This window comes from Callithrix jacchus, chromosome 20 (genome assembly GCF_049354715.1).
Source record: "Callithrix jacchus isolate 240 chromosome 20, calJac240_pri, whole genome shotgun sequence".
In the NCBI taxonomy this organism is placed as follows: Eukaryota; Metazoa; Chordata; class Mammalia; order Primates; family Cebidae; genus Callithrix; species Callithrix jacchus.
The window spans coordinates 15,570,980-15,596,631 of NC_133521.1; the positions used below are offsets into that span (position 1 = coordinate 15,570,980).

The 25,652-nt window shown below is 48.7% G+C and overlaps 1 protein-coding gene across 8 annotated transcripts in view; it reads left to right on the forward strand.

Moving 5' to 3' along the window:
- Nucleotides 1–6,080: 6,080 nt before the first annotated feature.
- The window catches only part of DRC7 (dynein regulatory complex subunit 7), a 37,662-nt gene continuing 18,090 nt past the window's right edge, over nucleotides 6,081–25,652 (forward strand). The window contains exons 1-10 of one of the 8 annotated variants that reach the window (XM_035281852.3): nucleotides 6,200–6,243; nucleotides 7,145–7,285; nucleotides 7,410–7,469; nucleotides 7,830–7,960; nucleotides 9,262–9,501; nucleotides 10,190–10,364; nucleotides 12,831–12,956; nucleotides 14,590–14,784; nucleotides 17,379–17,537; nucleotides 18,846–19,064. In XM_035281852.3, the coding sequence (XP_035137743.1) occupies nucleotides 9,299–9,501; nucleotides 10,190–10,364; nucleotides 12,831–12,956; nucleotides 14,590–14,784; nucleotides 17,379–17,537; nucleotides 18,846–19,064 (1,077 nt within the window). In that variant the 5' untranslated portion in view covers nucleotides 6,200–6,243; nucleotides 7,145–7,285; nucleotides 7,410–7,469; nucleotides 7,830–7,960; nucleotides 9,262–9,298. Of the gene's footprint in view, nucleotides 6,244–7,144; nucleotides 7,286–7,409; nucleotides 7,470–7,768; nucleotides 7,961–9,261; nucleotides 9,502–10,189; nucleotides 10,365–12,830; nucleotides 12,957–14,589; nucleotides 14,785–17,378; nucleotides 17,538–18,845; nucleotides 19,065–25,652 lie in introns of those variants that run through there. The other 7 variants (XM_035281853.3, XM_035281854.3, XM_078358290.1 and 4 more) reach the window with 7 other exon arrangements.

Below are 25,652 nucleotides of genomic sequence, written 5' to 3' on the forward strand. Positions count from 1 at the left end.
GCTGCAGGCTGCAGCCCACCTCCCGGTCCAGGTGCCGGTGCTAATGCTGACTGCACGTGGACGCACTTCGCTTCCCTCCCAGCCTGCAAGCAGTTGAAAGACAGGAAGGCAGCCCTCACTTTATGCAAGTCGCTGTGTTCCTGAAAGGGAAATCTGGGGTGTCGGCATCGCATCAGTTGAGCCACGGAAGCAGTTCTGGTAGACAAACTTGGTGTGGGTAGCTTATCTTCGCAGACATCTGTTTCCCACGGTGAAGGTCTTGACTCCCTTACCTCAAAGGCTCAGGGTGAGTAACCTGAGATATGGCTGCTCCACCATTGGCTTAACTCCTGTCTCGGCTACTTAAGAGCTGTGTGATCCTGGGCATGTTACATCACCTCTCTGAGCCTTAGTTTTCCCCCTCTATAAAATGGGAATTATAAAGTCCTCACCTCATCCTGACAGCGTTAAATGAGGTGACAGAAATAAAGTGCCCAGCACTGACCTCAGCAGGAGTTAGTCAGCTCCCTGAGGCCCCCCTTGACTTAAAGAAAGACCAGCCAAGGGTAATGGCATGAGAAAATGGAGGCCCAGACATGCCCCGCCACCTGCCCAACTAAGGTCACTCCATGGGCTAGACTGAAGCCAGGGCCAGGCCTCCCTGGGTTGCCAACTTCTCCCAGAGCAGTCCCTGAGTTTAAGGGTTATCACCTGGTCCTTGACCGCGCTTGGTGGCTCACACCTGTAGTCCTAGCACTTTGGGAGGCTGAGGCAAGAGCATCGCTTGAGCCCAGGGGCTCAATATCAACTTGGGCCACACAGTGAGACCCCCCATCTCCAAAAAATAATTGCAAAAAAGTATCTAGGCATGGTAGCTACTTGGAGGAGGAAGCAGGAAGACCACTGGAGCCCAGTAGTGGGCTGTGATGATGCAGCTGAACTTCGGGATGACAAATCAAGACCATGTTTCTAAAAAAGAAGGAGGAGGAGTAGAAGGAAGGAGAAGGAGGAGGAGGAGGAAGGAGAAGGAGGAGGAGGAGGAAGGAGAAGGAGGAGGAGGAGGAGGAAAAGAAGGAGGAGGAGTAGAAGGAAGGAGGAGGAGGAGGAAGGAGAAGGAGGAGGAGGAGGAAGGAGAAGGAGGAGGAGGAGGAAGGAGAAAGAGAAGGAGGAGGAGGAAAAGAAGGATGAGGAGGAAGAGGAAAAGGAGGAGAAGAAGGTGGAGAAGGAGGAGCAGAAGGAGGAAGAGGAGGAGGAGGAGAAGGAGGAAGTGGAGAAGGTGGAGAAGGAGGAGCAGAAGGAGGAAAATGAGGAGGAGGAGAAAGAGGAGAGAAGGAGGAGGAAGGAGGAGGAGAAAAGGAGGAGAAGGAAGAGCAGAAGGAGGAAGAGGAGGAGGAGGAGGAGAAGGAGGAAGTGGAGAAGGTGGAGAAGGAGGAGCAGGAGGAGGAGGAGAAGGAGGAGGAGAAAGAAGAGAGAAGAAGGAGGAGGAAGGAGGAGGAAGGAGGAGGAGTAGAAGGAAGGAGGAGGAGGAGGAGGAGGAGGAAGGAGAAGGAGGAGGAGGAAGGAGAAGGAGGAGGAGGAGGAAAAGAAGGATGAGGAGGAAGAGGAAAAGGAGGAGAAGAAGGTGGAGAAGGAGGAGCAGAAGGAGGAAGAGGAGGAGGAGTATAAGGAAGGAGAAGGAGGAAAAGGAGGAGAAGAAGGTGGAGAAGGAGGAGCAGAAGGAGGAAGAGGAGGAGGAGTAGAAGGAAGGAGAAGGAGGAGGAGGAGGAGGAAAAGGAGGAGAAGAAGGTGGAGAAGGAGGAGCAGAAGGAGGAAGAGGAGGAGGAGTAGAAGGAAGGAGAAGGAGGAAAAGGAGGAGAAGAAGGTGGAGAAAGAGGAGCAGAAGGAGGAAGAGGAGGAGGAGTAGAAGGAAGGAGAAGGAGGAGGAGGAGGAGGAAAAGGAGGAGAAGAAGGTGGAGAAGGAGGAGCAGAAGGAGGAAGAGGAGGAGGAGTAGAAGGAAGGAGAAGGAGGAGGAGGAGGAGGAAAAGGAGGAGAAGAAGGTGGAGAAGGAGGAGCAGAAGGAGGAAGAGGAGGAGGAGTAGAAGGAAGGAGAAGGAGGAGGAGGAGGAGTAGAAGGAAGGAGGAGGAGGAGGAGGAGGAAGGAGAAAGAGGAGGAGGAGGAAAAGAAGGATGAGGAAGAGGAAAAGGAGGAGAAGAAGGTGGAGAAGGAAGAGCAGAAGGAGGAAGAGGAGGAGGAGGAGAAGGAGGAAGTGGAGAAGGTGGAGAAGGAGGAGCAGAAGGAGGAAAATGAGGAGGAGGAGAAAGAGGAGAGAAGAAGGAGGAAGGAGGAGGAGAAAAGGAGGAGGAAGGAGGAAGAAGGAGAGGAGGAAGAGGAGGGAGGAGGAAGGGGAAGAGGAGGAGGGAGAGGAGGGGAGGAGGGAAAGGAGGAAGAACAAGAAGGAAAAAGAATTATCATGTGGTCCCAACCCCCAGTCTCAAGGGAAATCCTGGGTTGCAGAGTTTCCCAAACTGCTCCGTGGGATGTGGGACCAACAAGACCACAAGCCCCTGATGGCTGAGCTTCCTGGCTCAGACGGAGAGGGCAGATAAGGAGGTGTGGCTAGCATTGGGGATGTGCTGCTTTTCTGGCTGGCTCTCCACCCTGGGGCTAGTCAGGGGGCAAGGGACTGGAGGTCCTTATCACATTTTGCAGGGGTTCCTGCAGAAGCACTCCAAGTGCCAAGCTGAGCACCCATAAGGCCAAGGGGGCTATGGTGAGAATACACCCTGAAGCCCAGAGCTTCAGGATGGAGTTCCTCCGCCATTGCACAGCGACAGTAGCAACCTAGGTGATGGGCCATCATCACAGGTGGGAGCGCAGACCCTGGCCTCAGTTCACCAGTTTCAGATTCTGCCTTTGCAACTTGTCTTGGGTAAATTCTTCACCTACTGAGCCTGTAAAATAGAAATAGCAGTAGCTGCCTCACAAGGTTGATGAAGGAAATGAATAAATGAGACCGTGCCTGCGAGGAATGCCCACTGCCTGGCCTGCCGGGCCCAGAATGAATGTGGCTAAGCCAGAGCTTTGCCTTAGCCATCGTGTGATGAGGTCCTGGGCACAGAGAGGGTCCCTTCTGCCATGGCCCCTGCCTGGTTCTCAGTTCTGCCCAAATGTCTTCCTTCCTTGTATTTTTTCATTACATCATAAATACACAGGAAACCAGACTTCTTTGCCCCATGCTGTCAGCGAGACAACTTAACATTAAAAGATATCAATCCTTCATCAATTAATGAGTTCAATGCAATGACAATAAAGATTCTGGGGCAGGCATGGTGGCTCACGCTTCTAATCCCAGCACTTTGGGAGGCTGAAGCAGGAGGATTGCTTGAGCCCAGGAGTTTCAGAACAGCCTGGGCAACATAGCGAGACCCTGTCCTCACAATAAAATAAAAGAAAAGAAACATTAAATATTCAAATTGATTTTATCTTTTTTTGATTCTCCAAAAACTTCTAAGATTGATATGGAGGCATATAGATCTCGAGCTAAGTCAATCTTAATGAAAGAGGGCACACAGGAGGCAGAGGTTGCAGTGAGAGTCAAGACTGTGCCACTGCACTCTAGTCTGGGCGACAGAGCTAGACCCTGTATCAGAAAAAAAAAAAAAAAGGGCATAGAAGGAACACTTGACCTTTAAACATAAAGATATTACAAGGCCAGTGTGGTAAATGCAATGTGGTGTCTGTTCAGGGATAAGAAAGGAGATCAGTGGAACAGAACAGAGTGCTCAGAGGCAGACCCATGGACACTTGGGGGAATTAATACACGACAAGAGTGGCATCATCATTTTCAGAGGAGAAAATACTTAAAACTAACACATTAGTTCATGAAGACACATTTAAAATTATTAGTCATCAGAGAGCTGCAGATTGAAATGACAATGAAATCTCATTGTATCCTTATTAAACTGACAAGCATTAGAAAACTAGATGGTACCAGCAGGCAGGGACAATATGGGAGCCAGGGAGAGTCTAGACTGCTTCAGCTGCCTGGAAAAAAACATGTGCATCTACTGAGCCTGCAATCTTGTTCCTGGTGTTTATCTTAAAGAAACATTCCTCCAGATCTAGACCCTTCTGGACCTGTGTAACATTGTCTGTGGTGAAAGAGAATTGGTAGCAAATCTGAGTGGTCTGTCTAGCCCACCCAATGTTTGCTGGGGAGTTCCCTCAAGACTACCCTAAACCATCACGAGATGGGGCAGGTTGGAATTCCAAAGAAATAAGCACAAAGCGCAGGGGTGATCTGTATCTATCCAAAGCATTGATCAGGGAAATGACGAACAGCAAGAAGGGAGATGTGTCTGTCCATAACGAGGTGGTGGAGTTATAGAGTTTATATGAGGGTTTAAGGAATTTGGTTCAGGGCTGGGGCATGTTTAGCATTTCTTTGATCTTTCAGTTTTTCCAGCAACAACCTAAACAACTTTATTAATGCTTGGGGACGTTCAAGGCTCCCTCTAGAACACTTCGACACTCAGCGCCCGTCACTGGAAGGACAAAGAGGTAGTGAGTGTGAATCCACACGGTAACATGGAGAGATCTTAAAAACACAGCCCTTCATTGCAAATATAAGAGCCAGAAGGATATATTAGTTCAATATCATATTAAACATATTAAAAATACCAGCATGGAAAATGATATTCATTTTGGAAAAAAAAATACATATTAGAATGGTTCCCTTATAGACGTGGGAAATGTAAGTGGGTATAGAGAGAAAAATGAATGAATAACTATGTAAAAGGAATTAAATGTTGCCTAGGATTGAAAAAGGAAAATTAAGCCTATGCTGCCTCCCACCTGTTTTCCTTTCTCCTCCCTCCTCCCTTCCTGCCCTCATCCCAGCCAGTTCCCCACCAAGGTAATCATGGGTTGCTTGGCACCAAGACTGAACTGCACACACCATCTCGTGAACTCTCCCCAGTGCAATTGATCTTTTACATCTTATTTTTATGGCTGCATGATATTCCAACTGGGAGGGAGAAAATCATTCTCTATTCATGAGAACTGAGGCAATTCCTAAGCTTCTAGCAGTAACACTAGTGCGCCCTTGTCAGGATGGTGACAGTCTGGATTCCAGCCTGGCAGCCCTATCCCCTGACTAAAAGGGGCCCATGCACTCCTCCCTCCAAAAATAAAACAGTAAAAATTATATTTTAGGACTGTATTGGTACAAACATAAATATAATTCAGGGCAGATTCATAGTTATATAGTCATTATTATTCTCATTTTCTTCTTCTGAATTTAAAAGAAATTACACATTTTCATGAGCCCCTAGCCTAATGGATTGGCTTTCTCCGTACTTCAAGGTAATGTACTAATTCAGAGCCCCAGCCTGGACTAGAACCCAGGACTCAGTCAAGGCAGCCTGGCTCTGTCCATTGCAGCTGGCAGCCACTCCTGGCCCTAAACTGGTTTCTGTCTGTCTCGATCAAGGCCATATTCGGCATGCTGTGGGCAGGGGCTGTGGTGTGCTGGTAAATGTTTAACAACTGGCTGGCTGGGGGAAAAAGCCCTGGTCTGTGGCATTTGCTAATTTTTGTGTTGTAAATAACTCCACGGCCACTTGGTTTATTTTTTTCTAGAGAGAGTCTCACTATATTGCCCAGGCTGATTTTGAACTCATAGGCTCAAAGGATTTTCCTGCCTCGGCTTCCCAAACTGCTGGGATTTCAAGTGTGAGCCATCGTGCCCAGCTTCTTTAATTTTTTTTTTTTTTTTTTTTTTGAGACGGAATCTCGCTCTATCACCCAGGTTGGAGTGCAATGGCATGATCTTGGCTCACTGCAACCTCCTCCTACTGGGTTCAAGCAATTCTCTTGACTCAGCCTTCGAATAGTTGGGACTACAGGTGCACGCCACCACGCCTGGCTAATTTTTGTATTTTTAGTAGAGACAGGGTTTCACCATATTGGCCAGGCTAGTCTTGAACTCCTGACCTTGTGATCCACCCGGCTCAGCCTCCCAAAGTGCTGGGATTACAGGCATGAGCCACTGTGCCTGGCTGTCCCTTTAATTTTTAATAATGGCTGTGTTTCACAAAAATTTCAGAAAGTTTAACAGCTAACAAGTTGATGCCCCACTATACCAGCGCACCACTGGCAGAGGGACCACACAACCTTGGAAGACTACATTTCCCAGAAGCCTCCTCTCCCAGGACTGGCCCTCAGCTTCCCAGGCTGTTACTATGGAGACAGCTAACAGCTAGCTCAAGCTGTCCTCGGAGGGGTGAGGAGGGAGCAAGGGACTGGGGGTGGCTGGACCCTGTCTGGCAGGGAGGGGGGAAGCTGGTGGCCCCCTTCTGCCTCGGGGCCTCCTGCCCTGATCTTTCTGGGGAAGTTGTTGGGGTGTGTGTGTATATATTGGGGAAGAGGAAGTTGCTGGTGGAGAAGGGGTGCAGGAAAGGGTCTGTGGGTTGGGGCCAAATCCTTGAGACAAAACTGCCTTCCCCTCACTGGGCTGTAGCTGAAGAGGCCACCTGTGTAGGGAATAAGGTGCTGTGGCTTCTTCTCCCCAGCTCTGCCTCTGCTGGTGTTCTGGGACTGAAACCTTGGCCTTCTCTTTGATCCTACTTATTCCTTGCCCCCCACTCTCTCACCCCCACCATCCCTTCTAGCTCTTCCCCATCTCACATCTCTTCCAGCTTGAGACACACACAGTTCACAACCAGAAATACAGGAGTTCAAATCCCACCCCTGCCACTTACTAGCTGTGACCTTAGTCAGTGCACTTACCCTCTCTGGGCCTCAGTCTTCTCATCTGCAGTGTGGGTGTCCTAAGTGTCTGCCTCATAGAGTCAGTGGAGGAAAAGCGAGATGATCTCCATGTAACCCTCAGCACAGGGCCGGGCACATAGTTAGCGTTCAGCAAACTGTAGGTGCCTATAATGGTGATGACTGCCCTCCCTGGGTTCATTCCCTCTGGGCCCAAGAGGCCGACAGCTGGATCTGATGACTGGGAAGTGCTGCTCGGCTAGAGGCTCTCCCCTGGGCATCCGGGATCCTGAATGGTGTTGGCCCACCTGGGCCTTGGGTGGCTCCAGCCAGAGAAGCATTTGTGTACTTCTGAGTCCTAGAGCACAGAATGTCAGAACTGGACAGAAAATATCTGCCCTCCCTTCCTATTGCAGAAAAAGAAACTAAGGCACAGAAAAGAGCAGAGAGGACCCAAGAGTCCAGCAGGAGCTATTGGCAAAGCCAGGGTTCCCAGCCAGGCTCGGTCCTGCCTGCTGGCCAGTGACTCACCTCCCCAAGAGGCCAAGGCGGCTCGGGTGGGTGTGGAGTTGGGGGGTTGGGGCCAGCCGTTATTGGTCCCTTCTGCCCTCTTGTTCCTGGCTTCACCCCAGGGTGGGGAGTGATGACAAAGCCGGGGAAACTCTGCTTTTCTCTCCTCAGTACTCGCCCCCTTCGCCCCGTGGGTTCCATCTGTTTTCCTCCTCTCTGGACCCGTTTGCTGTAAGGAAAACAGATTTTTCAGGGGAGAAACGGAAAGATCCCTGTTGGGAGGCTGCAGATAGTGGATCAGCTGGGGTGGCGCTGGGTGGTGTGGAACAGGGAACCCCACAAAGGCTGAGGTTTCTCACACAAGGAAAGGCTGGAGGTGGCGCTCCAGGCCTCTGTGGCACTGCTGGGGACTCCCAGCTCCCCCATCTCTCTGCCCTGCCATCTTTAGCAGGCAGCTTTGGCCCTCATGTGTGGTCACCTCATGGTCTCACCTTGGCTGCCCCACTTCCCCCTTTATCTCCATGTTCCAGGTGGGAGGAGGAGAAGGCCAGAGGGCTCCCCAATAACTTTTGCCCACATCTCATTGGCCAGAACCAGGTCACATCACAGGGCCACGTCTAGCTGCAAGAGAATCTGGGAGGCTGAGCAATTCAAACCAGGCACACTGCTGCCCTCCACGCAACTGGGGCACTGCCGTACAGGAGAGGAGACTGGATCTTTGGGTAGGTGACTAGCAGTCCCCGTTCAGTGATGCTCTGCTCTGTGGCTGCAGGACATATGGTGAGGACATGTGGCGTCTCTGCATGTATCACAGAATGAAGCCTGTCCTCTGGGCCGACACAGGCTTTGGCTAAAAGACAGCAGGCTCTGTCATCCCCACCCCCAACTCCCTGTTTATGTGCCCTGGTGGCAGGTAGCTTGTACTCTATGCCTCGGTTTCCAGTTTGGTTGTGTGAGATATCATTCACCTGCCATCTTCATTTGTGGATGGGTCATAGTTCATATCACCTTAATATTAGGATTTTCTTTCAACCTATTTATTTATTTTTTATTTGAGAGAGTCTCACTCTGTCACCCAGGCTGGAGGGCAGTGGCATGATCTTGGCTCACTGCAACCTCCACCTCCCAGGTTCAAGTGATTCTCCTGCGTCTGCCTCCTGAGTAGCTGGGATTACAGGTGCACGCCACCACCCCTGGCTAATTTTTGTATTTTTAGTAGAGACAAGGTTTCACCATGTTGGCCAAGCTAGTCTCTAACTCCTGACCTCAAGTGATTCACCCTCCTCGGCCTCCCAAAATGCTGGGATTACAGGCGTGAGCCACCCTACCCAGCCAATTCATTTATTTAAATAGGAAACTTACCAATACTATAGTAATCCCCACAGCATTAGCAGTGCTTGTCATAGATAACTGTCAGCTGGCACAATGGCTCAGACCTGTAATCCCAGCACTTTGGGAGATCAAAGCAGGAAGATTGCTTAAGGCCAGAAGTTTGAGCCTGGGCAACATAGCCAGACCCTGTCTCTACAAAAAAAAAAGCCAGGTGTGGTGGTGTGTGGCTGTGGTCTCTGCTCCTAGGGAGGCTGAGGTGGGAGGATTGCTTGAGCCTGGGAGTTTGAAGCTGCAGTGAGCCATGATTGCACCACCGCACCCCAAGCCTGAATGACAGAGTGAAACCCTGCCTCAAAAAGATAAAACATAAGAAAAGATTACTGTCAAATGTACTAAAAGCAAATTGACAAATGCCCCGCCCTGACCTGATGAGGGCTCCCAACCTGAGCCCTGTGTTGTCTTTGTTGTTAAGGAATATTTGCCATGATTAGATAGTGTTAGACGGGGTAGCACCAAACAGAGACTTTCTCCATGTTTGAAAGGAAGTCAAAGAGGGAATCACTCCCATCCTGTGTGCGCTAAACCTCCCCCAAACCATCTCCCAGGCCTCCTGGGGATGTCCCTAGGAGGTGTTGGTGGCTTCTGCCTGGTTTGACAGTCGGCCATGGAGTATACTTACCCTTCCCCACAGAGACACTCCATCTCCAGACAGCCAGAGACTCTCCAGAATGGAGGTCCTGAGGGAGAAGGTGGAGGAGGAGGAGGAGGCAGAGCGGGAGGAGGCGGCTGAGCGGGCTGAATGGGCGAGGACTGAGAAAATGATGAGGCCAGTCGAGGTGCGGAAGCAGGAAACCACCTTGACGCAGGAGACGCTTGGAGAACTGGAGAAGCAGCTGTCAGAGATCCAGATCCCCGTCTCAGCGGAGCTCCCGTGAGTGTGGCAGGGTGGAGGCCCTGAAAAGGGCAGACCGGGGATGGGCACAGGAGGACCTAGGCAGTGTGGTGGCGCCTGGTCTGGTGGGGGGACAGGGGCTAGAGGGAGGCAGTTAAGAGTGAAGGCTTTCTGCTTTCAAATGGCCTGGGCCAAGTGTCCACACTCCTCCCAGTAGCTGTGTGACCTTGGGCAAGTCACTCAGCCTCTCGGTGCCTCAGTGCCTTTATCCATCTAAAAGTGCAGATGTTAGTTGGGCGCTGTGGCTCACATCTATAGTCCCAGCACTTTAGAAGGAAGACGTGGGAGGATCACTTGAGTCCAGGAGTTCGAGACCAGCCTGGGCAACATAGGAAGACCCCCCCCCATCTCCATAAAAAATACAAAAATTAGCCAGGTGTGGTGGTGCCTATAGTCTCAGCTACATGGGAAGCTCATGTGGGAGAATCACGTGAGCCCAGGAGTTCACAGGGAGCCATGATTGTGCCACCACACCCCAGCCAGGGCAACAGAGCAAGACCCTGTCTCTTAAACATAAACAAATAAAAGTGTAGATGTTCATGATACCTGCTCCTCAGTAGCTGTGAGGATTAAACAAGAAAGGGGCAGAGCCAGTGGCAACTCAGTGGACCCAGGGCTCCTGCGTGCCAGGCATGGCTTCCCTAATGCCATCCCTGTTGTACCACAGGACCTTTGCCAAGGACACCATTGACATCTCTGCGTTGCCAGTTTCCTACAAAACCAACACGCCCAAGGAGGAGCAGCTGCTGCAGCTGGCAGACAACTTCTCCCGCCAGTACAGCCACCTGTGCCCGGACCGCGTGCCCCTCTTCCTGCACCCTCTGAATGAGTGTGAAGTGCCCGTAAGGCTGGCACATGGAAGGCAGGGCCGGGGGTCTGGGGGCTGAAGAGCAAGAGGGCACAGGGAAGTGGGGCAGATTCTCCAAGGTCACTGGGCCAAATCACAGACCTCCTGTGGGCCAGGGAGCTTCAATTTGGGGGCGACATAAACTCAAACAGCAGTAGGCCCCAGCAGGCTCAGTGCAGATGACCCTGGAGGGTGGTGGTGGCCTGGAGACCCCATGCCCCACCCAAAAAGGCAGGTTCTGATTGCTGCAGGGAAAATGCAGGCCTGGAGATGCTGGCGAGGCACCATAGCTCACATCTGTAGTCCCAGCGCTTTAGAAGGAAGAGGTGGGAGGATCACTTAAGGCCAGGAGTTTGAGATCAGCCTGGCAACATAGTGAGATCCCCTATCTCTACAAAAAAAATACAAAAACTAGCCAGGTGTGGTGGTACCTAAGTCCCAGCTAGGTGGGACTCGATCAAGATGAGAGGAGACTTGGGATTTGTGTGGGAGTCTCTGGCTTTTATTATTTTATTTTTATTTTTTATTGTACTTTAGGTTCTGGGGTACATGTGTAGATCATGCAGGATTGTTACATAGGTACATACAAGGCAATGTGGTTTGCTGCCTCCATCCCCCTGTCACCTACCTCTAGCCTTTCTCCCCATGTTATCGCTCCCTGACCTCCCCACCCCCACGGTCCCTCCCTTGGTCCCCCGCAACAGACCCCAGTGTGTGATACTCCCCTCCCTGTTTCCATATGTTCTCATTGTTGAACACCTGCCTATGAGTGAGAACATGTGGTGTTTGATTTTCTGTTCTTGTGTCAGTTTGCTGAGAATGATGTTCTCCAGGTTCATCCATGTCCCTACAAAGGACACAAACTCATCGCTTTTGATGGATGCATAATATTCCATGGTGTATATGTGCCACATTTTCCTTGTCCAGTCTATCGTCGATGGGCATTTGGGTTGGTTCCAGGTCTTTGTTATTGTAAACAGTGCTGCAGTGAACATATGTGTGCATGTGTCTTTACAACAGAATGATTTATAATCCTTTGGATATATACCCAGTAATGGGATTGCTGGGTCAAATGGAATTTCTATTTCTAGGTCCTTGAGGAATGGCCACACTGTCTTCCACAATGGTTGAACTAGTTTACACTCCCACCAACAGTGTAAAAGTGTTCCTATTTCTCTACATCCTCTCCAGCATCTGTTGTCTCCAGATTTTTTAATGATCGCCATTCTAACTGGCGTGAGATGGTATCTCAATGTAGTTTTGATTTGCATTTCTCTAATGACCAGTGATGATGAGCATTTTTTCATATGTTTGTTGGCCTCATATATGTCTTCTTTTGAAAAGTGTCTTTGCCCAGTTTTGAATGGGTTTGTTTGTTTTTTTCCTGTAAATCTGTTTGAGTTCTTTGTAAATTCTGGATATTAGCCCTTTGTCAGATGGGTAGATTGCAAAAATTTTTTCCCATTCTGTTGGTTGCCGGTTCACTGTAATGATTATTTCTTTTGCTGTACAGAAGCTCTGGAGTTTAATTAGGTCCCATTTGTCTATTTTGTCTTTTGTTGCCAATGCTTTTGGTGTTTTAGTCATGAAGTCCTTGCCTATACCTATGTCCTGAATGGTTTTCCTAGGTTTTCTCCTAGGGTTTTTTAGTTTCTGGCTTTTAAATGCTGGCAGCTGACATAAATGCTAAACATCGCCACGTGGGCCAAATAAAGTGGGTCTGAGAGTCCCTCAGCCATGGGTAGCCATTTCACACCCCCTGAATGAATTCCATGCTATTCCATCTACAGATGGAGAAACGGAGGCCCAGAGAGCCTCAGAGACATGATTTGGGTCACAGGGCTGGAAGGAGGAACCCAGAGCTTAGGTTCTTATTGCCTGTCCTGGTCCACTTTGTCTTATTTCTCTGCCCTTCCTTGGACTGGCTGACCTCTGGGTCTGCAGACTGTACTTGGCCATCAGCTGGCCCCAGGTCAGAACCTCTATAGGCCCCAGGGAGAGCATCACTCCTGGGAGGAGAGCATAGTGCTCCCAGGAACCCCAGGAAACAGACCTCATCTCCTCATTCAGCCCTGACTTGCTCGGTCACCTCAGGCAGCTCTCAAGCCCTCTCTGGGCCTCAGTTGTCTCCATGGTGCCCTATGGGTTGAAGGTGGCAAAACTTCAAAGCGCTTCAAAATCCAGATTCAGAATATGCTTGTGCCATCTCTGGGTGCCGGTGATACGATGGGGGCCTCCCAGGCATTGCCACTGTGCCACTGATGGCTGCCATGCACCAGATCTGGGCATCATCTTCCTGACCAAGGGCTGCTCTGCCACCCCAGGGTATGTGGACCTGGCCTCCTGCATTTGCTGGAGCCTCGAGGGTCCCCCTGTGGATTCAGGGAAGGTCCCAACCAGGCATTGGAGCTCACAGGTTCCTATTGCCTTGACCTCACTGGCACCATCGCTCTCCTTGCAGAAGTTCGTAAGCACAACCCTCCGGCCCACACTGATGCCCTACCCTGAGCTCTACAACTGGGACAGCTGTGCCCAGTTTGTCTCTGACTTCCTCACCATGGTGCCCCTGCCTGACCCCCTCAAGCCGGTAAGTGCCTCTCACACGTTGGATGCTTCAGCCCACCAGGCCTAAGATGGTGGGAGAAACAAACTCATCTGTCCAAACCCAAAGAATGGACTTAGAGGCTGAGCGCCATGGCTCATACCTGTAATCCCAGCACTTCAGGAGGCTGAGGTGGGCAGATCACAAGGTCAGGAGTTTGAGACCAGCCTTGCCAACATGGTGAAACCTGTCTTTACTAAAAATATAAAATTAACTGGGCATGGTGGTGGATCCAAGCTACTTGGGAGGCTGAGGCAGGAGAATCACTTGAACCCAGCAGGTAGAGATTGCAATGAGCTGAGATCACACCACTATACTCCAGCCTGGGGAACGGAGTGAGGCTTTGTCTCAAAGAAAAAAAAAAAAAGAATGGACTTAGAGACTTGGAGAACAATGAAAGTGAGACTTCTAATGATGGTCTCACAAGATCAGGTGTCTGATGTGCAGGCACACCCAGCACAGTTTTAAGCAATTTATCCCCTAGTGCGCAGGTCCCTCCCCCGGTCCCTCATAGGCTGAGTACTGTGGGATCACAACTTCCCAGACATCACCTATTGGTTGTTGGGTAGGGGCTTTAGGTGTTTTCTTTAGGGTTGTCTTGCTGCATTTTGTTGCATCCCACAATGCATTGCAATCCTAGTTAGCTCAGGGGTTCTTTAAGTATTTGACTTACGGCCTATGTAGCTGGGCAGGCTGATAAGAACAGACAAAGTGAGCTATTTTGCAGACTAGGAAACTTTTATCTTAGACTAAACATTTTTGGTTTGGGGGAGAGCAACTAAGGCAGTAGGGAATGGGGAAGAAGGAGGAGACCGGCAAGCAGGCATTGGCTATCAAGCAGGGGGCTAGGATATTATGTTTTGTTTTGTAGTTTGCTGACCTAAGCCAATTCAAGGCACTTTGTCTTGGAAATGGACCACTGTGTACATTATTTCCTTCAGTGGGAAGCCAGGCATGGTCTGAGAAAAGGAACTTCAGCCAGGCTCAGGCCACAGCCTCTCAGGGCCCCTAAGGGCAAACAGGCCCAGAGAGAGACAGCCACTTGCCTGAGGACACACAGCAAGCCTGGGCTTTTGGTTCCCACTTCTTTTCTCCCTTGCGTTCAGAGCTTCCCTGTCATGACTTCCAGTGGTGCAGGAAAGAGAGAGAGGGCAGGGCCCAGTTGCCCATGGCCCTAACCCCATCTTTAGGCTTTGACCAACTCTGTCAGCTTCTCCTTCAGAACAGAGGGAAGGAGGAAGAAAGGATGAGGTCAACAGAGGAGACTTGATAAAGGTGGAAAGGAAGAGGGGATAGGAGGAAAGGGGAACATTGGAGCAAACCAGTAAATGCACCAATCAGAGCGCATTAGACCAGACACTTCTGCAGTCCAGGTTTTCCCTGTCAGGAAGTCTATAGCCCCTTCAAATAATAGGCCAAGGTGAATTGCATGGCAGCTGGTTGTTGTCATTCCTTTCTTAGCAGGCTCCCTGACTCCATGAGGGTTAGGGTCCCAGAGCAGGTCCAGCCTGTGGATTGGCCCTGTCCCCCCGCCCTGACAGGTGGTGGGCTGTGACCGGTGGGGAGGACAGGCTGGGGCATCGGGTCCCAGACATGCTGACCATCCTGCTGTGACCAGCCCTCGCACCTGTACTCCTCGACCACCGTGCTCAAGTACCAGAAGGGGAACTGCTTTGACTTCAGCACGCTGCTCTGCTCCATGCTCATCGGCTCCGGCTATGATGCCTACTGTGTCAACGGCTACGGCTCTCAGGACCTGTGCCACATGGACCTGACGCGGGATGTGTGCCCTCTCACCGTGAAACCCAAGGAGGTACGGCCAGGCTTGAGCTGCCCGGGTTTCCCAAAGGATGCACATTCGCAGTGCTGTGATACCATCCTTACCGCCTCATCCCTGGCCCTGGCCACGTGGACACAGATCCCTGACCACCAAGCCCTTCCACTGCCCTGGAGTTTGTATTTCAAACCACCGATGATGTATCTGTCCTCGGTGTCTTAACACATCCAGCCCTGTTTTCCAAGCTGGCTGTTCTTGTCTGTCTGTTGTAACTCAGTTTCAGCCACTGTCCTCCCCGCTTGGTAAATTTCACAAATGCCACATAGCTTATATGTTAAGTCAAACGATTCCAAATTTACCCTATGCATTTGATAAAAATTCAGCCAGCCATTTTTATTTAAGAAAATAGGCTGTGCATAGTGGCTCATGCCTGTAATCTTAGCACTTTGGGAGTCTGAGGTGGGCGAATCACTTGAGGTCAGGAGTTCAAGACCAGCCTGGCCAACATGGTGAAACCCCCATCTCTATAAAAAATACAAAACAAGTAGCTGGGCATGGTGGCATGTGCCTGTAGTTCCAGTTACTCAGGAGGCTGCGGCAGGAGAATTGCTTGAACCCGGGAGCCAAAGGCTGCAGTGAACTAATATTGCGCCACTGCACTCCAGCCTGGGCAACAGAGCAAGACTCCATCTCAAAAAAAAAAAAAAAGGAAAAAAAAAACCCAGACAAGTGGACAGACATTTGGTTCTTAGTCCCACACTCCCAAGGTGAAAAGCCCCCCAACCTTGCTTTTTTGGGTGGGGGACAGGGTCTCTCCTGCTCTGTCACCCAAGCTGTGGCATGATCTTGACCCACTGCAACCTTGACCTCCTGGACTCAAACAGTCCTCCCACCTCAGCCTCCCAAGCAGCTGGGCAACAGAGCCCAGCTTTTGCCTTTTTAATAGCAAAAACAACAAAAAAACAAAACCTCACCAACCTTTCAGTAGCTGGTGGCTGTGTTTTTAGATCTGCTCATTAAGAACTCCATAAGGACGAGAAGCTGCTACAGACACAAGAAACACTCTGAAATGAATTTTAATCATCAGAATCACAAAAGCATCTCTTTATACTTAGAAAATAGTCATACTACAGAAAGAAAATGCTCTTCATGAGGTGGATTAGTTCCAGGACTCTGGGATCAGAGTCAGGCTCCTGTGGGCATCTGCAGCTCAGGGATGAGAAGCCAGGGGTCTGAGACACCCAGCAGGATCACTGTGTACCTGCATTACACCTGGGTGAGCACCTGGGGACCCTAGGGTGGGTGCTCCGGTGGGGGAAGGATGAGACAGCAGGGGAGGCACAAGGAGAGCCTTGCTCTCTCAGGCCCACCTCCCCAAGAGAAGGTGGAGAACAAGCTCCGCCATGGCTTTTAGCTTCAAAAGCCTTGGGCCGGCGTGGTGGCTCACACCTGTAATCTCAGCACTTTGGGAGGCTGAGGCAGGTGAACCACTTGAGCCCAGGAGTTTGAGACCAGCCTGGCCAACATGGCAAAATCCCATCTGTACTAAAAATACAAAAGTTAGCAGGGCATGGTGGCGCATGCCTATAATCCCAGCTACTCAGGAGGCTGAGGCAGGAGAATTGCTTGAATCTGGGAGGTGGAGGTTGCAGTGAGCTGAGATCACACCATTGCACTGCAGCCTCTGTCTCCAAAAAAAATAAAAGCCTCTGCGCTCCCATATGGGTGTCTCAGCTCTCTCAGCTCAGCCAAATACTTAATGATCAACATTATATCAGTAACAAAAATATGCAGAGAACTTTCGGATTTAAAATCTGCTTTCATGTCCATTGTGCTCATTGCTCCCAACAATGGCCCAGTGTGGTAGGTATTGTCACTTTTATTTTATAGGTGAGTATGTTGATGAAATTGAAAGGTAATTGTTGATGAAATTGAAAGGCCAAAGTCACACAGCGGGGAAATGGAGACTCGGACTGAAGCCCGGGTCAGGTGAACATTAAACCCTGGAGATTCACTATTTCTCCTTCATGATAGTCACAGGCTCACTTCTTCAGCCTCTGCGGTGCTGTTTCCCGGGAATACGTCTTGCCATCCAGCACACATTTGTACACGTGCAGGTGTACACACACACACACACACACACATACACACAGTTTCTTCTCCTTCCTGGCCCAGCAAACTCTTACTTTAAGTTAACACATGAGGCCCTCCAAGGACAAGATCTGAAAACTCCAACTCCTGACAATTCTCCCCACTTCTGAATCAGGCCCAAGTCATGGCTAGAGTGGGTGGTGAGGAAGGAAGAGGAGAAAGTCACACCTCCTGAGCTCCTGCCCCACAGGCACCGCTCTCAGGCATTTTTTTCTGTCTTTACTTTTCAGAAAGAGGCTGGGGAGAAAGTTCCCATTATTCTCACACCATGAACCCGAGATTCAGAGAGGTGAAAGGACCTCCCAAGGTCACAGAGCTGGAGCTCCCTCTGCATTTAGGGCCAGAAAGGCCACAGGCTACAGGAGTAGCTGCTATCCCCTAGTCCAAGGGACTGGCTGGGTGGGTCTTACCTCTTGGAGCTGCACGTATGATGGGCGAATGCAGGGCCACTGACCCTTCCTCTTTTTTGGGGGTGACAGACCATCAAGAGGGAGGAAAAGGCACTACCTAAGAAGTACACCATCAGGCCCCCCAGGGACCTGTGCAGCAGGTTTGAACAGGAGCAAGAGATGAAGAGGCAGCAGGAGATCAGAGCCCAGGAGGAGAAGCGGCTGAAGGAGGAGGAGGAGCGCCTCATGGTAGGTCCTCAGTCCTCAACCCCCTGGGCTCAGCTATTGAGAAGGGACTGCCAGGGATGGGAAAAGAGGCACAGGTCATGGAAGGGATGTGTGTATGGATCCCCCAACTAGGTCCGCCTCACAACCACCCCCCACCTCTACCCAGCCCTGCAGGAATCTCCCACTGGTGGTCAGCCAGCTTCTCATGATAGACTCTGAACATCAGGCCATAGTACTGCCTGGGGCAGCCCATTCTATGCAGGGCAGCTCTGGTGTCCTCCTTGCTGTAGACTCTTACTGGGGATGTACTTGTATATATCCTTCCATCTATTCATCTTCCCATCCATCCACCCATCCTCTCATCCATCCATCCTCCCATCTGTCTATCCTTCTGTCCAGCCATCCTTCCACCCATCCTCCTGTCCATCCATCCTCCCATCTATCCATTCTTCTACCCATCCTCCCATCCATCCATCCTCCCACCCATCCATCCTCCCATCCATTCATCCTCCCATCCATCCACCCATCCTCCTATCTATCCATCCTTCCACCCATCCTCCCATCTATCCATTCTTCTACCCATCCTCCCATCCATCCATCCTCCCTCCCATTCATCCATCCTCCCATCCACCCATCCTCCTATGCACCCATCCTCCATCTATCTATCCTCCCATCCATCCTCTGATCTCTCCTCCCACCCATCCTCCCATCTGTCTATCCTCCCATCTACCCATCCATCCATCCATCCTCCCATCTATCCATCCTCCCCTCTCTTCTCCCATCCATCCTCCTATCCATCCATCTTGCCATCACTCCTCTCATTCATCCTGCCATCCATTCTCCCATGCATCCTCCCATCTCTTCTTCCAATATCCACACTCCTATCCTTCTTCCAATCATCTTTCCCCCTCCCTTCTTTCCTTTCCTTCCATAGAATATTCCTTGAGCTTCTCTTCTGGTCCAGACCTATTTATACCAACGATGAACAACAAGACAGTCACAGTTCTCTCAGAGGGAGGCAGATAAGGAAGCCACTTCGTCTCCCATTTCCTTTCTGTGAATGAGAACTCACCCAGAGTCACAATATATAAAGCCAGTAAACCCCAGACACCCAGTGCCCCGAAGAGTCCAATTTGTAAACCACAGATCCAGTCAGACTCTCCCACAGTGGGGTGATGGGAGGTGAGGTGGATGGTCACACTCCGGCTGATGTTGCAGTCTGCATCAGAGCTCAGCTCTCCCGCTGGTTCCCCAGCCAGGGAGATGTCTGGGCCCCTGATGCCCCTCTTCCAGCCATCTGACTCATAGTCACCCACCTTTCCTGGGCAGGAAGCGGAGAAAGCAAACCCAGATGCCCTGCACGGCCTGCGGGTGCACTGTTGGGTCCTCGTGCTATCAGGGAAGCGAGAGGTGCCTGAGAACTTCTTCATCGACCCATTCACAGCACGCAGCTACAGCACCCAGGATGAACACTTCCTGGGCATTGAAAGCCTCTGGAACCACAAGAACTACTGGATCAACATGCAGGATTGCTGGAACTGCTGCAAGGTGCCTGGGGACGGGGAGCTGGTGGGTGTGGCAGGCACAGTGCAGGCAGCAGGAATAGAGGCAAGTGATGGCAGCCAGACCTGGGGGAGAGCTGCACACCAGGCCATGAGGGCTTTGGACCTTCTCCATAGCTGAGTCTCCATGGCCCACTCCCTTGCCCATGAATAGCCATTCTGATATGCTTATTGTCTCTCCTGATTTGTGTAGCCTTCTAAAATGTGGATTGATTGAATGCATTTTTTTAACTCTATATGGAAGGGTAACCTACATGCAGAAAAGCACACTCATCCTAAGCATACATACAGCTCAATGAAATTCCACAAATTGAACATACCTTGGTTTCCTGCACCCAGATCAAGAAATAGAACATTGCCCAAACCCCAGAAAGTCCATTTGTACAATTACTATCTTCTCCCAATGTATTTTTGACTTATGTATGCGGCACTGGTACACACACTCACCTACAAGAGGGTACAAAGGAGGTCATATCACTGAATTATCACATACTGAACGCACCTGCACAGCCAGGACTAGCAGAAGCCACCTCATGTCCCCTCCTGGCCACCAACCCTGCCGTTGTCCCCAGAGTTAAGCACTATCCTCACTTCTAACAACATCCATTCATTTCATCTGTTTTTGGAGTTTACATCAATTGACTCACACAGCGTATACTCTTATGCCTGGATTCCTCCACTCATTGTCATGTTTAGGAAATTCATTATGGTTGTGTGGTTTGCGCGTTTTCATGTTTTATTACTTTTCCATTATTTGAATGCACCAGGACCTATTTATCCATTCTACAGTTGCACATTGAGATTGTTTCTAGTTTGGGACTATTTTGAATAGTGCCGCTATGAACATCTGTATACGTGTATTTCAAGGAACACAAATACACATTTCTGTTGGGTAACTACTGAGGAGTGGAATGGCTGGGTCGCATGATGGGCACCTCCTCAGTCTTAGTAGATACTGCCCACCAGGCCACGAGGGCTTGGCCGATTTCTCAAATGATTACATCAGTTTACACTCCCACCAGCAATTTATGAGTGTAAACAAATTCTCAGAGCTCCATCCACATCCTTGGCGATACTGGATACTTTCTTTTCCATTTTAGCTATTGTAGTGGACATGTAATGGTATTGCATTGTGGTTTTATTTTAAAATGCAATTTATTTTTGTCTGGGTGTGGTGGTTCACACCTGTAATTCTAGCACTTTGGGAGGATGAGGTGGGTGGATCACTTGAAGTCAGGAGTTCAAGACCAGCCTGACCAACATTATGTAACCCCATCTCTACTAAAAATACAAAACATAACGAAGTGTGGTGGTGGGCACCTGTAATCCCAGATACTTGAGAGGCTGAGGCAGGAGAATTGCCTGAACCTGGGAAGCGAAGGTTGTAGTGGTCAGGTATCACGCCGCTGCACTCCAGCCTGGGCGACAGAGTAAGACTCTGTCTCAAAAAAACAAAAAAACAATTGCTTTTTGCAAACTGATCACATATCCAGGAAGTTTTAAACCTGCTTGTTCATTTTAAAAGTTACTCTATAAAGACTTTGGGGTTTTCTGCATGCACAATCAGTCCTGTTGCTGAATGATGGCAGTTTTGTTTCTTCATGTTTAATCCCTAAACTTTTTCCTTTTTCTTATTTCTCTGGTTAGAATATCTAGTATAATGTCAAATTGAAGTTTCTGGGCATTGTTGTCAGTCCTGGCTCACAAATAAAGCCTTAGTATCATCACGTTTCACTCTTTGTATGAGGTTTATCTTGACTGTAAGGTTTGTATAGCTAGCTACCCTTTATTTAACTAAGGGTTTTCTTTCTTAGTTTGCTAGCAGGTTTTTTAAAAAATCAAACAAAATTCATTTATATCAAATGCTTTTTTTCATCTATTAAGTGATCATAATTTTTTCTTCTATTAACGGGTAAATTAGACTGATTGGGTTTCCTTTCTTTTTAAAATTGAAGTATAATTGACATAACATAAATCCACAATTTTAAAGTACACAAGTTAGTGGCTTTTAGTATACTTACAAGACTGTGCAACTATCATCACTATTTAATTCCAGAATTTTTTCATCACCCAAAAGAAGATTTATTTTATTTTATTTTTTGAGACACGGTCTTCCTTTTTTTTTTTTTTTTTGAGATGGAGTCTTGCTCTGTTGTCCAGGCTGGAGTGCAGTGGTGCAATCTCAGCTCATTGCAACCTTTGCCTCCCAGGTTCAAGTGATTCTCCTGCCTCAGCCTCCCGAGTAGCTGGGATTACAGGCATGCGCCACCACACCTGACTAATTTTTGTATTTTTAGTCTTCCTTTGTGGACCAGGCTGGAGTCCAGTGACGCAGTCATGGCTCACTGCAGCCTCAACCTCAGGGCTCAAGTGATTCTTCCACCTCAGCGTCCGGAGCAGGTGGGACTACAGGCATGTGCACTCCGCCTGATTCATTAAACTGCTGAATTGCAATAAAGAAAGAGTACTTCACACAGAGCCAGCTCTGCGGGAGACTGTTGTTTTATTGTTACTCAAATCAGTCTCCCCGAGCATTTGTGCATTCAGGGAGCAGAGATTTTAAGGAAAACTAGGCAGGTTGTGGGAGGCCAGTGAACCAGGAGTGGTCAGAGATGAAATCATAGGAAGTCAAAGCTGTCTTCTTGCACCAAGTCAGTTCCTGGGTGGGGGTCACAAGATCAGATGAGCCAGTTCATCCATCTGGTGGTGCCAGCTGATCCGTCAAGTGCAATGTCTGCAAAATATCTCAAGCACTGATCTCAGGAGCAGTTTAGGGAGAGCCAGAATCTCCTAGCCTCCTACTGCATGACTCCTAAACCATAATTTCTAATCCTGTGGCTAATGTTAGTCCTACAAAGGCAATCTAGCCTCCAGGCAAGGAGGTCTGCTTTGAGAAACAGCTGTTAATCTTTGTTTTAAACTATAGTAAACTAAGTTTCTCCCAAAGTCACTTCAGCCTAGGAATGAACAAAGACATCTTGGAGGTCAGAAGCAAGATGGAGTCTGTTAGATCTCGTTCAGTGTCGCAGTCTTCATTGTGCAAAGGCCGTTTCAAGAGTAGCAGCTCAGAGGCAGTTCTACAGTCATGTTTATATCCACTTCAAGCATATGCAAATCAAGGGGCAGATTATACAGAAATTTCTCGAAATAGGATGGTAACCTCTGGTTCACTTGGTCGTTGCCATGGAAAGGTATAATTTGTGGGTGTTGCCCTGGCCCTGTTTTAGCTAGTCCTCAATTTGGTCCAGTGTCTGAGCCCCTGCTTGGAAGTCAAGTCCCACCTTCTCAGTTGAGTCCCACCTCCTACCTCATTGTCAATAAACTAGTTTGGGGTTTTATAGTTTTTCTCCATTGTTTTTGCTTTCTGTCTCATTGATGTCCACTCTGATCTTCATTCTTTTATACCTTATGCTAGCTTTGAGCTTCCTTTACTCTATTCTAGCTTCTTAAGGTGGAAGCTGAGATAATTCATCTAAGACTGTTCTTTTCTGATATAAGCCTTCTTTCTCTCGGAAGTACTGCTTTGGCGGCATCCCACACATTTTGCTGTATCATGTGGTCGTTTTCTTTCCATTCAATATGCTCTCTAATTTCCCTTTTAATTTCTCCTTAGCTCATGGGCTATTTGAAGATGTGTTTACAGATATTTAGAAACTCTCTAGAGATATTTCTATTGTTGATTTCTAATTTTGTAGTGATTAGAGAATATAACTTGTCGTGACTTCTATTATTTTACACTTGCTATCGTTTGTTTTATGGACCATAGTATGATCTGTCTTGGAAATTCAACAAATTCTCAATATGGTGAATTTTCTGTGTGTACTTGGTGGGAATGTGTATTTTGCTGTTGGGTGGAATGTTCTATAAATGTCAATAATCTCAAGTTGATTGATAGTGTTGTTGAAATCTTATATATCTTTGCTGATTTTCTGCCTACATTTCTTTCAATTATTGACAATACTATTGAAATCTTGGGCTACAAGTTTGGATTTCTCTATTACTTCTTTCAGTTCATCAGCATTTGCTTCATGTATTTTGAAGCCCTGCTAGTAGATGAGTAAATGTTTGAGATTGTTATGTCCTCATGATGAATTGATCTCTTTATCAGTATGAAATGATCATCTTTATCCCTAGTAATATTTTTCATTCTGATATCTATTTTGTGGGATATTAATATAGCCACTGGACCTTGATTTGCTTTGGCATTGGTTATCCTCTTTGTGGAACTGAGTCCGCTAAACCTCTTTTTCTCTGCAGATAACCCAGTCTCGGGCATGTCTTTATCAGTACTCTTGTTGTCTCGAAGGCACTCTGTTTCTGACAACACCAGTTTCCCAGTTTCCCAAAGGTAGACCTGGGCCCCCCCTTTTTTTTTTTTTTTTGAGAGGGAATCTCACTCTGTCATCCAAGCTGGAGTGCAGTGGTGCAATCTCGGCTCACTGCAACCTCCGCCTCCCGGGTTCAAGCAATTCTCTGCCTCAGCCTCCCAAGTAGCTTGGATTACAGACATGTGCCACCATGCCCCGCTAATTTTTATATTTTTAGTAGAGATGGGGTTTCACCATCTTGGCCAGGCTGGTCTTGAACTCCTGACCTCATGATCCACCTGCCTTGGCCTCCCAAGTTGCTGGGATTACAGGCATGAGCCACAGCACCTGGCGACCCTGGGACCTTTCTAAGGTAACCCTGAGGAATGGCTCACTCAGTTGCTTGGTGTACGCAACCAGTCTGGTGCTCCTGAGCTCCCATCTCGCCATCCTGTCCCTGTTGCTCTTGTGGGGTATGAGGCTTTTCCTGCAACAATAGGTCAACATACTTTGGGGCAGCAAGTATTTCAGCTTCCTGGTCCCTTTAGTTACACTCAGTCCATTGCCGGCATTGATGAGAGGTGCAGGTTGTTCACAGGCTTAACTCCACAACTGCTTGGGAGTACATGATCAAGTTTGACAGTACTTAGGACCTGGAAATGTACTGAAAGCTATCTCATATTCCTTTGATCGAATTATCAAGGAGGTAACTCGAGAGAGAATCACTCATTCTGCTGTTACTCCCATTGCACATGCCTTCTGCATGATTACTGAGATTTATGCTACGATTCATTGACAGAGAGTCCAAGTGCTGTGAACTTTGTGACTCCATAGTAACCATCTATTGGGAAACGGGCATCCTAGGGTTTCTCATGTGTCTTATTCCTCTCCTCCTAGGCAACAACATTTCTTTGTGGCTCTGTTACTCACTGACTTACCTCATCAATAGCTATGCACTCTGGTGGGGCACAGTGGCTTACACCTGTAATTCTGGTATTTTGGGATGATGAGGTGAGAGGATCGCTTGAGTTCAGGAGTTTGAGACCAGCCTGGGCAACAAAGTGAGACCTTGTCTCTATAAAAACGTTTCAAAAAATTAGCCAGGCATCATGACATGCACCTGTAGTCTCAGCTACTAGGGAGGCTGAGGTGGGAAGATTGAGCCTGTGGGGTCAAGGATACTGTGAGCCATGATGGTGCCACTGCACTCTGGTCTGGGCAACAGAGAGAGACCCTGTCTGTCTGTCTGTCTGTCTCTCTCTCTCATACACACACACAGGCACTGGACAGTGAGATTTCTGTCGGGAATGAAATGAAGACTATGAAGAGTTATTCTCAAGCCGTCACAGGACCTTTTGCCAGTCTGTCGCCCTATTCCTTTGCGTTTGTCTCTGATCTTATGGCTGTCAACAGCCATGGGCTTGCTAGTGGACCCCCTTCTTCCTTCCCCACATATACTACTTGCATCAGTTGCTGGTGCATGCTACAAAAAGAGGAAAATATGGGCCGAGGAAATAGCTTGTTTTTCCCGAAGAATCCTTTTGGGAAAAGTTATAATTGTGATCTGAGAAGTTTCATTTGAAGATGTAGGACAGGGACAGTGACATTTCTATAGTCATGGATGCACCAAATTGTGGGAGACAATGTTGATTTCTATATAGTGTTCCACACTTTTATTTTATTTTTGAGACAGAGTCTCACTCTGTCACCCAGGCTGGAGTGTAGTGGCACCATCTTGGCTCACTGCAACCTCCGCCTCCTGGGTTCAAGTGATCTTCCCACCTCAGCCTCCTGAGTAGCTGGAACTACAGGCACCCACCATCACATCTGGCTAATTTTTTTGTATTTTTAGTAGAGACGAGGTTTCACCATTTTGGCCAGGCTGGTCTCAGACTTCTGACCTCAAGTGATCCCTTCACCTCGGCCTCCCAAAGTGCTGGGATTACAGGCCTGAACCGCTGTGCCTGGCAACACACTTTTTTAATGGTGATTTCATCTTGGGGAATGAATAAATAAGTAAATAAGTCTCAGAAGGATGACTGCCGGCCCCTGCGGGAGACAGGAAGAGTTGGTGCCTGAGGCTGGTTGCAGTGGCTTATGCCTGTAATCCCAGCTCTTTCGGAGGCCAAGGCATGTGGATCACCTGAGGTTGGGAGTTCAAGACCAGCCTGACCAACATGGAGGAAACCCTGCCTCTACTAAAAAAAAAAATACAAAATCAGCTGGGCATCATTGTGGGTTCCTGTAAACCCAGCTACTTGGGAGGC